Source organism: Pelodiscus sinensis, chromosome 7, assembly GCF_049634645.1.
Source record: "Pelodiscus sinensis isolate JC-2024 chromosome 7, ASM4963464v1, whole genome shotgun sequence".
Classification (NCBI taxonomy): Eukaryota; Metazoa; Chordata; order Testudines; family Trionychidae; genus Pelodiscus; species Pelodiscus sinensis.
The window spans coordinates 56,738,677-56,752,338 of NC_134717.1; the positions used below are offsets into that span (position 1 = coordinate 56,738,677).

At 40.5% G+C, this 13,662-nt stretch overlaps 1 protein-coding gene across 3 annotated transcripts in view; it reads left to right on the forward strand.

Annotated features, from left to right (window-relative positions):
• ALS2 (alsin Rho guanine nucleotide exchange factor ALS2) overlaps positions 1-13,050 on the forward strand; it is a 65,544-nt gene extending 52,494 nt beyond the window's left edge. For all 3 annotated transcript variants that reach the window (XM_075933860.1, XM_075933861.1, XM_075933862.1), the window contains 9 exons: positions 2,569-2,686; positions 3,432-3,589; positions 5,323-5,445; positions 6,648-6,824; positions 7,328-7,373; positions 8,811-8,872; positions 9,589-9,738; positions 10,486-10,582; positions 12,535-13,050. In XM_075933860.1, the coding sequence (XP_075789975.1) occupies positions 2,569-2,686; positions 3,432-3,589; positions 5,323-5,445; positions 6,648-6,824; positions 7,328-7,373; positions 8,811-8,872; positions 9,589-9,738; positions 10,486-10,582; positions 12,535-12,573 (970 nt within the window). In that variant the 3' untranslated portion in view covers positions 12,574-13,050. The remainder of the gene's footprint in view (positions 1-2,568; positions 2,687-3,431; positions 3,590-5,322; positions 5,446-6,647; positions 6,825-7,327; positions 7,374-8,810; positions 8,873-9,588; positions 9,739-10,485; positions 10,583-12,534) is intronic.
• Positions 13,051-13,662: the final 612 nt, after the last annotated feature.

A 13,662-nucleotide genomic window follows, 5' to 3' on the forward strand; every position in this document is an offset into this window, starting at 1 on the left:
ATTTTATCCTAAAATGCAAACAGGTTTTTAGTACATATCTACTGGCAGGAGTTAGTTTGGATTGATAGATGATGTTATACATATTGAGCAATATATGTGTGAACGAATATTGGTGTTAGCATCCAGAGCAACTGCACCTGTATTCCCTCCTTGCAGCCCTCTAGGGGTATCCACTCATAAGCTTCCAACGCTCTAGTCATCACCTGTTTTCTCCTTCCTGACTGGGGGTTTTCAGGCTGCACAGTTTCCCTGCCTTCACTGAGTACCCCCATTAAGTCAGACTATCTGAGCAGACCTCTGATGGCCTCTGAGGAGGAAAGCTTAATTGCCCATAGGCGTAAGTTAGCTATGGTGAAAGCTTAAACATTGGATAAATGGACGGTAAGATGGATAGAAAGATGGCTAGAAGGCCGGGACCAGCAGGTAGTGATCAATGGCTCGATGTCAGGATGGCGGTCAGTTTCTAGCGGAGTGCCCCAAGGTTCGGTTCTAGGACCGGTTTTGTTCAATATATTTATTAATGATCTGGATGAGGGGATGGATTGCACCCTCAGCAAGTTTGCAGATGACACTAAGCTGGGGGGAGAGGTAGATACGCTTAAGGGCAGAGATAGGGTACAGAATGACTTAGACAAATTGGAGGATTGGGCCACAAGAAATCTGATGAGGTTCAACAAGGACAAGTGTAGAGTCCTGCACTTGGGACGGAAGAATCCCAAGCATAGTTACAAGCTGGGGACCAACCGGTTAAGTATTATTCGGCTTTGGTGAGGCCACATCTGAAGTATTGTGTCCAGTTCTGGGCCCCCCCTACAAAAAGGATGTGGACGCATTGGAGAGGGTCCAGCGGAGGGCAACCAAAATGATTAGGGGGCTGGAGCATATGACTTATGAAGAGAGGCTGAGGGACTTGGGTCTGTTTAATCTGCAGAAGCGAAGAGTGACGGGGGATTTGATAGCAGCCTTCAACTTCCTGAAGGGAGGATCCAAAGAGGATGGAGAGAGGCTGTTCTCAGTAGTGACAGATGGCAGAACAAGAAGCAGTGGTCTCAAGTTGTGGTGGAAGAGGTCCAGGTTGGATATTAGGAAAAACTATTTCACTAGGAGGGTGGTGAAGCTCTGGAATGGGTTACCTAGGGAAGTAGTGGAGTCTCCATCCCTAGAGGTGTTTAAGTCTCGGCTTGACAAAGCCCTGGCCGGGTTGATTTAGTTAGAATTGGTCCTGCCTAGAGCAGGGGGCTGGATTTGATGACCTTCTGAGGTCTCTTCCAATTCTATGATTTAAAAAAAGAAAATATTAAAAATAATAACAACGCTACTTATATGCTAGCTTGCTTACCATCGATGATCTTAGCTCTAATAAGGGTTCTGGCAGTGGCAGGTGATCAGTCCTTCAGACCCTGTGAAGGAATCACAAGTTCATAAAAGCATACCCATGAATTTGAGAGTCTTCCCTTGGTACAGTTTGAGTCTAATCCGCAGAGACCCTGAACAGGCAATCGGCCAGACAACAAACTCCTTCCCAAGGTGGGTCTGGAGATGGGGGAATTTGCATCCCACTTATCCAAGTATTTTCTAGGGATACACGTTCAACTAAAAGTATTGAGAAACAGCCATATCAGTCACAACGGATTGATATATATTAGACATTTTCCTTAAACAATTTTTTTTCTTTTGCAATTTACATAAGTGTCTATCTTAAGTGATTTTTAAGTAATGTTTAGAAACAGTCTTGATCTGACCCTGCTCTGAAGTGTATTAAAAGATCCAACTCTGTAATAAAGGATTTAATTAATAGAGAACATGATCCAACTTACATACTCCTCAGAATGATTCATAATGTATTTGAAAAGAAGTAAATGCTGACAAGGAGATGCTGAGGTAAAGCTAGGAGGAAGAGTTTTCAGCTGAGATTTGAAAATCACTAATAAAGAAAATAAGTACAGAAAAGCTGTAAAGAGTTTCAGAAAAGGTCTTGTCCCAAGTGTGCCAATCGTGCAATGGAAAAGATGAAGCTGGCATTAGATGAAGGTGGGAGAGATCCATGAGACAGCTAGAGTATATTGATGCAGGGTTTTTAAAAACAAGAAGCCTTTTGGAACATGATGCTGAAATTAGTGTTCAACTGGATTGATTTCCTATCAAAGAAAGGCAGTGGGGCTCTGTTGTTTCATGGACATGACAAGGTAGACAGCGGAATTCTGCACATTTTGGAATGTGGAGAGGTGAGATTTTGATAGGCCAGAGAGAAGAAAATTGCAATAGAAGAGTTGAGATGAGAAAAAGTATGTATGAACTGCAGTGGCAGTGAACTGTGGAAGTGGTGACGGACATCTTTACAGGTATAGATGCTGGCGGAGCGAGACAGTTCAGGGTGAAAAATGTCAAATATTGCAAGGTTTGAGAAGAGAAATAAACTGTTTCCTAATATTACATCTCCTTCCCATGTTAAGATGTGTATATATAAGGTTATTCTTCAACTATTTAAAATCGGATGGAAGTATATGCACATGTACTGTCTGTATTTCATGTATAATCCATGTGATATCTGTCCTTGTATCTTGACAGCCCAGAACTATTGAGTCGTTCGCACACTCAAACGCTGGAGAGTTTAGAGTTCATTCCACAACATGTTGGTGCCTTCACATTAGAGAAATATGAAAATATCAAGAAATATTTAATAAAGGTATAGTTACCATCATCTAATATTGCTTGCTGTTATTCACAAAGCATGATTTCAGGTGTCAAACATGATCATTGATTGAAATCAGCTGGATAATTTAAGTGGCAATATCAATGTACGGTGTCTCTTACTTTCTGTACATGCATGTTTAGATAGCACGAACTATCTCATAAATAACTGCCAAAGTCACTTAACCAAATAATAAGAAAAATATACAGGAGTTTCTTTTTATGAAGCGAGCCATGATGGTCACTTCTCTGGTAATACCAATCTGCTCGTGGAGTCTGTTCCTTGCTTCATATGTTACATCTCCCTAGAAAGCAAAGCGTTGGGTCCTAATAGAGCAGTCTATGGAATTTTGAGGTGTTTGCGAAGTTACTGAAATATTTTGTGGATTTTCTGTATAACTGCATAATGATACACCGATTTACCTGAGGAGTCTGTAATGTGAACTCCTATGTAATAAAGGAGTTTTCTGAACTTTTTAGTGAAGTGCAAACTTCAGAATCAAAATCAGTAACTTTCTGGAGTTTAGTTTGTGTGTAGTTGATGTGCATGTATAATCTCTTTATTTAAAAAAAAAATAAATTATTGAACCTGGAGTAGTTGAACTGCAGACACCTGCTTGCCACTCTTGGACTCGAGTTTCTTTTTATTCATAAGGGATAATGTTTCTGTCTCTTGGATTTGTCTTACTGCTTCATAGCTGGAGATTTATCTCTCTCACTCCAATTAATATTTCACTCAGGCCTGTGACACCCCTCTTCACCCTCTGGGGAGCCTCGTAGAGACACTTGTAGCTGTGTACAGAATGACCTACATTGGAGTGGGAGCCAATCGGCGCTTACTACAGGAGGCAGTAAGAGAAATTAAATCCTACCTCAAACGCATCTTCCAGTTGATCAGGTAAAAAGCATCATGTTTTAAATCAGATTGCTGCTGGAATTGAAAAATATTTTATTCTCCCAATCTGGTTAGTATTAATTTGGCCCTGTGTGCTAGAATTTGGTCATTTCTCTTCAATTTAAAACCCTTTAAAGAGTCAAAGGAGGATTCTGTGCTTACCTTGGCTGTTGAATCAGGACAGAAAATCCTTTTCCCTCTGAGGACTCCATCCACTGTGAAACCCGTTAAGATTCTGTTCACAGTGGAAGGTGTTCTTCAGTGTTGTTGTTTCTAGCTGGGTACTAAGGGCTTGACCACTCTGTATTTTAGTTGTGCACTAGCTGGCCTGTTTCAAATTACAATAATGCAGATTGGTAGTGCATACTAGAAAGGTCCATGCAGCCCAGTTAATATGGAACACACTAGAATTTACACCTGTCTAGGGAGGACAAGTGCTCATATAGACAAGTCCTGATGTCTGTTTCCCAACTAATGTAGACAAACATGTTTGAAGGGATGATATTATAGCAGCATATAAACCAAGCTCAGACACATAGCACAGAGTTTTCGCTCATCTATATTGTCCGTTGTTACTAAAGAATGTGCTTACATTTTTGCCACCTGCTGTAGTTGTAGTACTGTAAGTTATTCTCCAAACTGTCCATCTACCATAGATGTCTGCATTTTTAGCGTGTAGACGAAGATTTTAATATAAAGTTTGTGCAAAACTGCGTGTTTTAGTTGTTCAATTTTGACTAGGAAAACATTACACCAAATTTACCAGCAGGTACTGAGCCTTTTATAAACTAAACCTTATGGTGACACACATGACATGTACAGTGAATCTCATTATAAGCTTCTTTAAAAACGTGCAATAGATATGTAGCCGTGTTAGTCTGGTCTAGCTGAAACAAAAAACAGGACTATGTAGCATTTTAAAGACTAACAAGGTAGTTATTAGGAAGCTGGTCTGGCCCACGAAAGCTCATCACCTAATAAACCATCTTGTTAGTCTTTAAAGTTCTACATAGTCCTGTTTTTTGTTTTAAAAACCTGAATTTTAAATATGAATAAGAAAATGTGGTTTAAAACTGTAGATTTCTCAGGGGTTTCCCCCCAAATCAAACAGTAGTTACTGTCTCTACAAACTTTCTAACACTATGCTACTCTATCCGGGTCTGTAGTTGATGACTGTTTCAATTAACAACTAGTAAGGAAAGGCCGAATTGGAAAATAAAGATATGTGGGATGAAAACCTTAAATTAGTAAAATAATTATTTCAGCTCACAATATACCCTTATTAATTCTCTGGGCTATATCATGTAATTCCAAGTTTGTTTTCTGTGTCTCTAAATTTTCCAGGAATCCAACTGTTAATGAGTACTGTTGTGAGTGTATTATGTCGACAGTTTATGGTTTCTTAATTACTGGTCCCAAATGTGGCTTAAGGAGATGGTTATAGTTTATTAAAAAACCTATGATCTTGCCTGAAAAGTTAGGAATTAAATGAAAAAGCAGCTGAGGAAAAATAACCTAATGAATGGGTATCAAGTTGTTTCTGTTTGTGTCATAAGTTTAAGTACTTGGACATGGCTTTGCTGCTAGGCTCATCTGGAAGGAATCACTATGCACAACTTGTGTGTTAGTCGAATGGCTCTCAAATTACCCATGTTTTTCCTTCATAAATCACTGCGGTAGTCATACTTACAGACTCTTGTAATAAATTAAGTGAAGCAATTATGTGTTATTTTTAGGTTCTTGTTTCCTGATCTTCCTGAAGAGGGCAGCACAATTCCATTCTTGGTGACTGAGACAAAGAGAAGGAAGTCTTTTTGCAGTGGGAAAATGGACTCCAGATCAGAATCTCCTGAACCAGGGTGTGTAGGGAAAACATTTCTCCAATAAGCTAGTCAATTAATAAATTAGTACTGGTTCATAAAGTAACCTCTTTTTAGGAAAGCATTTAAGTATGTCCTTAAGTTCTGTCCTGAACTAGGACCTTAGGTTTGTACCCGTGTTACACTTTCCAAGGGAAAAAAGATTTATCTGTTAAGGAGGAGGGAAAATAGCTTTTGGTTCTGAGACTGTTGTAAGCAAACATCCATGTGAATTCACTCAACATACTTCATTCTGAGTGACCTAAAGTAGAGACTAAATGTCAATATCATACTTGAATGGCTGGAAGATGAATGGTACATTATGATTTATATTTTGCATACAAGTTTTGAATTAGAATTGTGTGCAGTTCTAATTGTCCCGTCTCAAAAAGGAAGTATTAGAATTGGGAAAGGTACATAGAAGGGCAACAAATATTCATTAGGGGCATGAAACCACTTCTATATGAAGAGAGATTTAAAAGGCTGGTACTGCTCAGCTTGGAAGAGATAACTGGGGGCGGGGGGAGGGATACAGCAAAGGTTTTTAGAAAGTCAGAATGGTGTGGAGAAAGTGAATAAATGTTTACTACTTCACATAGCACACAAATCCAGGGACACCCTATGAAATTAATAAGCGGCAGGTATAAAACAAACAAGCCTGTGGAACTGATTACCAAGTGGATGTTGTGGTAGCCAAAAGTATAACTGAACTCAGTAAAGAACTGGATAAGTTAATGGAAATAGATCCATCAATAACTATTAGTCAAGATGGTCAGGATCATAACCCCTTGCTCTGGGTGTCCCTAAAGTAAGCCTCTAACTGCTGGAAACTGGTACTGGATGGATCACTTGATACATTGCCCTATTCTGTTCATTCCCTCCGAAGTATCTGGCACCAGCCAGTGCTGGGAAACAGGATACTGGACTACATGGATCATTGGTCATGACCCAGTGTAGTCTTATGTAGGAAAACCTATGTGGTTCCACAGCATTGTACTTGAGCTGTGCTGTTAAATAAAGGATCTTACTCATAAGTGTCACTTGAGCACAGGGGTTAGTTCCTCTCCTTATCCTTCTCCCCTAAAGAAAATATCCTGAAGTGGCTATATAGATGCTCTAATTGTTTGGCTCAATTCATTTTCTACAAATGTATATTTTGGTTCTCTCCTCCCCCCCCCCCTTTTTCTCTTCTGTTTTTTTAGTTATGTGGTAACCAGTTCTGGGCTGCTTCTTCCTGTGTTGTTACCACGACTCTACCCTCCTTTGTTTATGTTGTATGCCTTAGACAATGAACGCGAAGAAGATATTTACTGGGAATGTGTTCTGCGTCTAAATAAACAGTCAGATTCAGCTCTTCTGAGCTTTCTTGGGGTTCAGACGTGAGTATGCTGTTATAAGTAATGTCTTTAACACTAAAACAAAAATGTGATATTTGGAAAACCGTGGCCAAATGAAGGCACCATCCCAAAAAACTTCCTATGCTCTAGGAATGTGTCGTGTGCTGCTTCTATGTTTCCTTTGACTATCAAAACATCTGTGTGTAACTGTATCTTTGCAGTAAGTAGTATGTGAGGGCTGGTTACACAAATGCTCATTTAAAACATGGTACTGGTGATAGGAAAAGTAGTCTAACTTTTTAGTGATATATATTTTTGCTTAAATGCGGTGGCAGTTCTTTAAGAACTGGAAGGTTGTTTCTCAAATTATAGCATTTTCAACTATATCTGCAAAGTGTTATGTAATCACGTGGCGGGGAAAAATTAAAAAAACCCACCTCTAGTCTCTTTTTGTACATAAAGAGCCAAAGGTTGGGGGTTTTTTTACGTCACTTTTTAAAAACAGTAACTCATTCCATGAATTGAATACATGTGGTTTCTTGCAGCAAATTTTGGCCAGTGACTGTGTCCATCCTTGGAGAAAGTAAAAAGGTATATCCACTTCTGAATGGAACAAAGGGTTATGTGAGCTCTCATGCTTTGCGGCACATTATTATTTTTACTTTTTCTTTGTACTTGCATCTTTCATACGTACTTTAAAGATCCATTAGATGTCCTCTAGGGATGTAAGAGTTTAACTGGTTAACCAATAAGCTGATGCTTCTCTGTTCCTGTTAACTGTTAAACTGTGTTGGGGAGCCTATGGGGCTGGGAGCCCTTTAACCATGTAATCAATGGAATTTCGGTTAGTTACATGGTTACTATTTTTTAACACTTTTACATCCCTTATGTCTTTACTGAAAACAGTTTGGTCCACAGTTATAAAAGGGGATGAGGTTAGAAACATCTCTTACCAGGAATAAGCTGTAAGATGCATTTGATGAAGACTTTTTAAAACAAGATAATACAGCTTTTATTATAGATCATTACCTTACTGAAAGGGTGGCTTTAGTAAGGATGATAAAGGAACAAATTACAGTATATAGTTAGGAATAATAGTCACTTTACAGTAGTCAGTTCTATTTTCCACTAATTGTGGCTTAACAATCAGAAGTCTCTTACTAGTTAACTGAAATATTTTGCTTAAGTAGATGGCTAGATTTATGCTGTGGAGAAAAAATAGGATGGAAATTTCAATCAAAACCTTCAAATTTGCTTTTTAAATTTTCCATGGAGATTAAGAGCCTTTCAGTTTTAGGTCACTACTTCAGTCAGCACAGGTCAGTAGTGACTGAATGTCTTTTTCATCAGATGGTTGCAGTTATGAGAGACTATTTTGGTAGTCTTCTTCTAATTCCTTTTCAGAAAAGTGCCCTCATTAGGGATGTTAAAGTGTGTTTATGTAATTGTAACTGCAGAAATTTTCAGTGGTTACATGGTTACAGGCAGCGTAAGGGGGCAGGCGGCTCCTCCTTCATACCGGCTCCTGTCTGCTTTCCCCCAGCCACCACTGCCTCTGATACAGAGGCAGCAACACTGGAGTGGGGGCACTGCGTGTAACCATTCACTTTAGGCTCATCGGTTAACCACATCCTTAATCACCATCACAGAAATTTTCAATATCATTTACTCTAATCTGCCTCCTGGTTGGCATCATGAGGAGTGAGGCAAAAGACTGAATTTCTCTGCCTCTACACTGGGCCCTTCCAAGTCACATTTGAGAGACATTGGTGGGGCAGTATGAGAGAACCTACATGAACAATGTCCAGACAGCTAACAGTTTTGTTGACAGAGGACTTTAAGTTTCTTAAGTCAATTTAGTATCTTTCTGAGCCTCCAAATCACTTTATAAAATATATATTTTTATTTTACTGCATTTTTCTCACTCCTATTTAATACAGTTGTGTAGCTAACTTTGCAGCAGTCATGTTCTCTTGCTTGTGAGCTCCTAGGTATTTACTAAAAGATTCTAATCTCCTGATTATCTAGGTGACACCAATCACAAAAGATGCTTGTTTTGCCTCAGCAGTTGAATGTTTACAACAGATCAGGTAATCCTTTGACTTTAGTTTTTCTACTCAGAATTAAAAATGCTATTAAAGCTAATGTTTGACATAAAGATTGACATGATACGCAGGTTAAGAGAGAAATACCTGAGCATTAGTTTGTGATCTTCAGTTTGCCTCAGGATATTGTTGCCATTCACATTGTAATAAAGAGCCTTTTAAGACTTTTCTTTCTGACAAAAAATGTTAGTAACTCTTCATAGTGCTCTGTAAAGCAGTGGGTGACACATGGTATCATCTAGGCAGGTCTTCGTAAGCTACCGTGCCAAGAACAAATGGGAGAAGATGCTTAATCAAGTATGCATGTGCATTTTAAGCGGTCAGGACAAAATGGCTTATTTCATGGAGGTAGTTTTCATAGCTAATAACTGGAAAAGATCTCATTTGATGAACGTGCTGCTTTTAAAAATATAGAAGTGGCAGTATTGAAGCCCGGACTTAAAATCGTTTAACACCTTTTTTGCTCAACAATATCTCTTGGTTTGGTTCACATACCATTCAGTATGCTGTGCAGTTGGTATATTCCTAGAAATGGGCAGCTTTTGGTGTGTGATGCAAAGGTCATCAGTGGCTATTTTGGAGGGTTTTATCTTTCTAGAAAAGGAAGAAAAAACACAAATGAATAAACTGACTTTTTATTAAGTGAACTAAGTGAACATGCAACTTTTTATTGTAATCCTACTGGTTTCCTTTCCCAACAGTACGACCTTTACCCCATCTGACAAGCTGAAGGTGATCCAGCAGACTTTTGAGGAGATCTCTCAGAGTGTGCTTGAGACTCTCCAGGAAGATTTCCTATGGTCAATGGATGACTTATTTCCTGTGTTTCTCTATGTGGTGCTGCGAGCCAGGTGAACAGGTTTTTTTTTAAGCTTTGTGATAAAACTCTCAGATCAACTAAAATTGTTTCCTGGATGGGGATGGTTTTATTAAAGTTGAAACAGAACTGTATTCAGTACAACTGGAGGGTCTTTGGTGGGCAATAATTTTAGACGGGGCCACTTCTTCAAAAATTTGTGTGGCCTTTGGCTGCCCCAGGTGATGGGTGGGGCCATGACACTTTGTGCTCCCTCACCCACAGACCCTGATTGGCCTGGGATGGGAGAGTATGTGACGTCTTCGCTCCTTCTCTCTCCTCCTCTGCTCCCCCCCCCCCCCGCAAATCTTCTGGAGAGTGTCATCAGCTGTTCTTCCCTCTAGACCTAAGTCAATTGGCCTGTGGGCAGGGGAACACACACAGTTTCTTGCTCCCTGTCCCCGCTGCGCAAGGGGTACATAGCGCTTAGCGTGAACCACTAGCTGAACAGCTGACGGTTCCCTCTAAATGCCACGTACTCCTGGCAGGGGAGGGGACCTCACGCGCTCCCCATTCCCAGGCCCTCATTGGCTTGGATGGAGAAGCGGCAGAGCCTGCAGAGGCTCTCTTGCTCACCCCTCGTCTTGTTCGTATAGATAGAGCTGTTAGCAACCCTAACTGGTTCAGCTACAATGGTCCAGCCATTTCTGAGGGGACATGTTTTTCCCCCCCAGACATCTTTAAAAGATTCTCATGTGGTAAAAGGCTAGAAAAAAAATAATCTCTGTGTGTCATGTGACAGGATAAGGAATTTGGGATCTGAGGTGCACTTGATTGAGGATCTGATGGATCCGTACCTGCAGCATGGGGAGCAAGGCATCATGTTCACCACTCTGAAGGTGAGTATGAAATTAGAAATCCACTATCAAAAATTCCTGTTGTTTTTCTGGCAGTTAATCGTCTGTGCTCCTCCTGTGGCAACGAGCACAACTAGAGCTGGTTTAAATTTCAGTGAAAGTTTGCAATAAATTATTTCAACCACCTGTAGTACGAACCACTGATGAAAATCTCAAGGCAGCAAAGCCCCATTAATGCTGGCTGTTAAGAAAATGGCATGTACATGTATAAAATCACTGAATTCCTCTCGCTTAAATGTAATAGACTGGTTTTGATTCCTCTGTCTACAGCAAAATCTGATGCCTGGTATAAAGAGATTTGTACATGAGTCCCCTCTGATTATTAATCTGCCTAGTGTATGGTAACATTGGACGTTCTGTTCCATTGTTCAAGGGTCCTAAGCGTGAGAGGGGGGGGGGGGATTGCTTTTATGTCAGGGTGCGGCAAAGAGGGGAGGTGAATGCTGCTGTTAAAATTCTAGGTGAAATAGCCAAAACCTCTTTTTTGCTCAGTTAGTAACAACACAGCATGTCTGAGCTTGCCATCAGTATCAATATTTTCCCAGAGTTACCAGTTACTACGCACTAAATATTTGAAACACTTATTTAGCAGCAACGGGCTGCCTAAGCCGTGGCTTTTTTCTAGCTACTCCTAGGACAGTGTTTCTTAAATTGTGTTCCGTGGAACACTGGTGTGCTGCGGAGAACAATAGAATTCAAAATGGCTGCCCTTAAAGGGGCAGGCGATTTTTTCTCTAACTTCCCCCAACACCTTTTTTCCCGACTTCCCCCCCCCCCCCCCCCCCTACCCAGAAATCCTTGATGTACCTTGTTTGTTGTTCCTCGGTCTTAGAAAGTTTAAGAAACCCTGTCCTAGGCTCTTTCATTGTCACGTCGGAGCACTTCAGACACATCTGTTGGAAGATTAAGTTTTCACAACCGCCCTCAAAAACCTGTGGCAGAGTGTCTGGCAGCCTGAGTCAACTGAGTCGGGCTTATGCTGTGCGCTAAAAATAGCAGTGTAGACTTCTGGGCTCGGGCTGCGAGCCCCTTCTCCCAGTCCAGCATATCCAGGGCGAGGCTGGAGCCTGGGCCCAAGCATCTATACTCTCACGCTATGTCTACACTGCAGGCTTCTTGCTCAAGAACTTTTTGAGTGAAAGTTCTTGCTCAAAAGTTCTTGCACAAGAGCACGTCCACACTGCCATCTGCTTTTGTGCAAGAGATGTGCTTTTGCACAAGAGCATCCATGGCAGTATGGACACTCTCTTGCGCAAGAAAGCTCTGATGGCCATTTTAGCCAGAGGGGTTTCTTGCGCAAGAAACCCCTGTTCCTGTCCACACTGCCTTCTTATACAAGAGCTCTTGCACAAAAAGGCTTATTCCTCGTGGGGAGAGGAATAACTCTTGCGCAAGAAGCCCTCTCTTCTGACGATCTACTGTAAACTTCCTTGCACAAGAACGAGCTTGTGCAAGAACAGTCGTTCTTGCGCAAGAAACCTGCAGTGTAGACATAACCCTAGTGTTAGTCCTGCATCAGGAGCCTGAATCAGTTGATCAAAGCTCTGAGACTTGATGCTGTGAGGTTTTTGTTGTGTCGATGTACCCTGTGACTTTCATGTGCTATCACAGGACATCTGGGACACAACTTGGAACTGGACCCAAGGATCCAGAGTCCCAGATCTTCCTCCATGAGGAGTTAAACTCTCCTTGGACTTAAAAACGCAGACCTTCTCCCCCCTCCACTCACTAGTTCATGGCATCTCTCAAGATTGCTGCACACTGAATATCCAGCTACACAACTGATCACAGAAGGTGTAACTTCCTGCAATTCTTGGGGAGAGGTGGGGAAATCAAGCCTATTGATGTAGCATGTTTTGTTGGTTAACTATGGGGCAGGAGGGAATCATGGAAAGTAGTAGCTTTAAATTGAACTTAATTCTGTTTCAATTCAGGCTTGTTACTACCAGATTCAACATGAAAAGCTCACCTAGATTGCCTCTGCAACTGAAATAGATTAGAGTATTTCCTGAGTGGAGTTTCGGCAATATCTGTGCTCATCCCTTGAATGGCAATGAAAACAGAAATATGTGAATATTGCTTTGGAACATCTCATAAGGATTGTAAAAACCAAATACTGTGGCCAACTACAGGGGATAGAGGAAGAAAAGTAATACTTAAACTTTGCCTGTCCAGTAGCTTCCAAGAAGAGAGACTATTTGCTGGTCCAAAGGAGGGATTGTTCATTCTTCCCAAACTAGCAGTGTTTTAAGAGACATGACATCAACTTGGAATTCATATGTCAAGAGTAGTCTGGGCATGTGGCAGTTTCTTAGACAATGGATTTCTGGTTTTCTTGATTCCATCTGTATTGACCAGATTCATTTAAAATAGATTGAATTGCACCACAAAACCACCCTGTGTCTTCCTGAATTAAACAATTCAGTATGTTTTTGTCTGAAAAAGAAAAAGTGCCATGTTAGTATTTATAATCAGTTTATAGAATATTTGTCTGGCAGGGTTCTGATAGAATTATTTGTGAGCAGGATTGCTAAAAGCAACCCTCGATTGCTGTTACGGAAATCCTCAAATTGGCACGGGCTTCTCTATGTTCATAGTGGTAAGAACATGCTCTTTTTATTTAACTAACTTCACACACACAAGGCACTAGCAGGTTTGAATTTCATTGCTGAATTTGGTACTTGATAAGTTTTTGCAGAGTTTTTAGTTTCATTGTTCTAGCCTTGCATTCTAAGGCTTTAGGATGAACAATGTGCAGGCTATTTTTTGAACGGTCTTCTTGTGAAGTCCATGCTACAGAATAAGTGTTCAAGTGACACTAGATTTGAATTGAGATTATTGACTCCGTTATGCTGTACTTACTTGGCACGGAAAAACTCACTGTTATGTTTTCAAAGCTATTGTAAAACAAAAACTTAACCTCTGTGTGTATTGTGGTTTAAATTTACCTTGTTCATACAAATAATGCCAGTGAACATTTGGATCCAATAGATGCTGTTCTTTACCATGTCTGACTGAGAAGTGGGAGGGACATGAAATGTTCTCATGACTTATTTTGAATT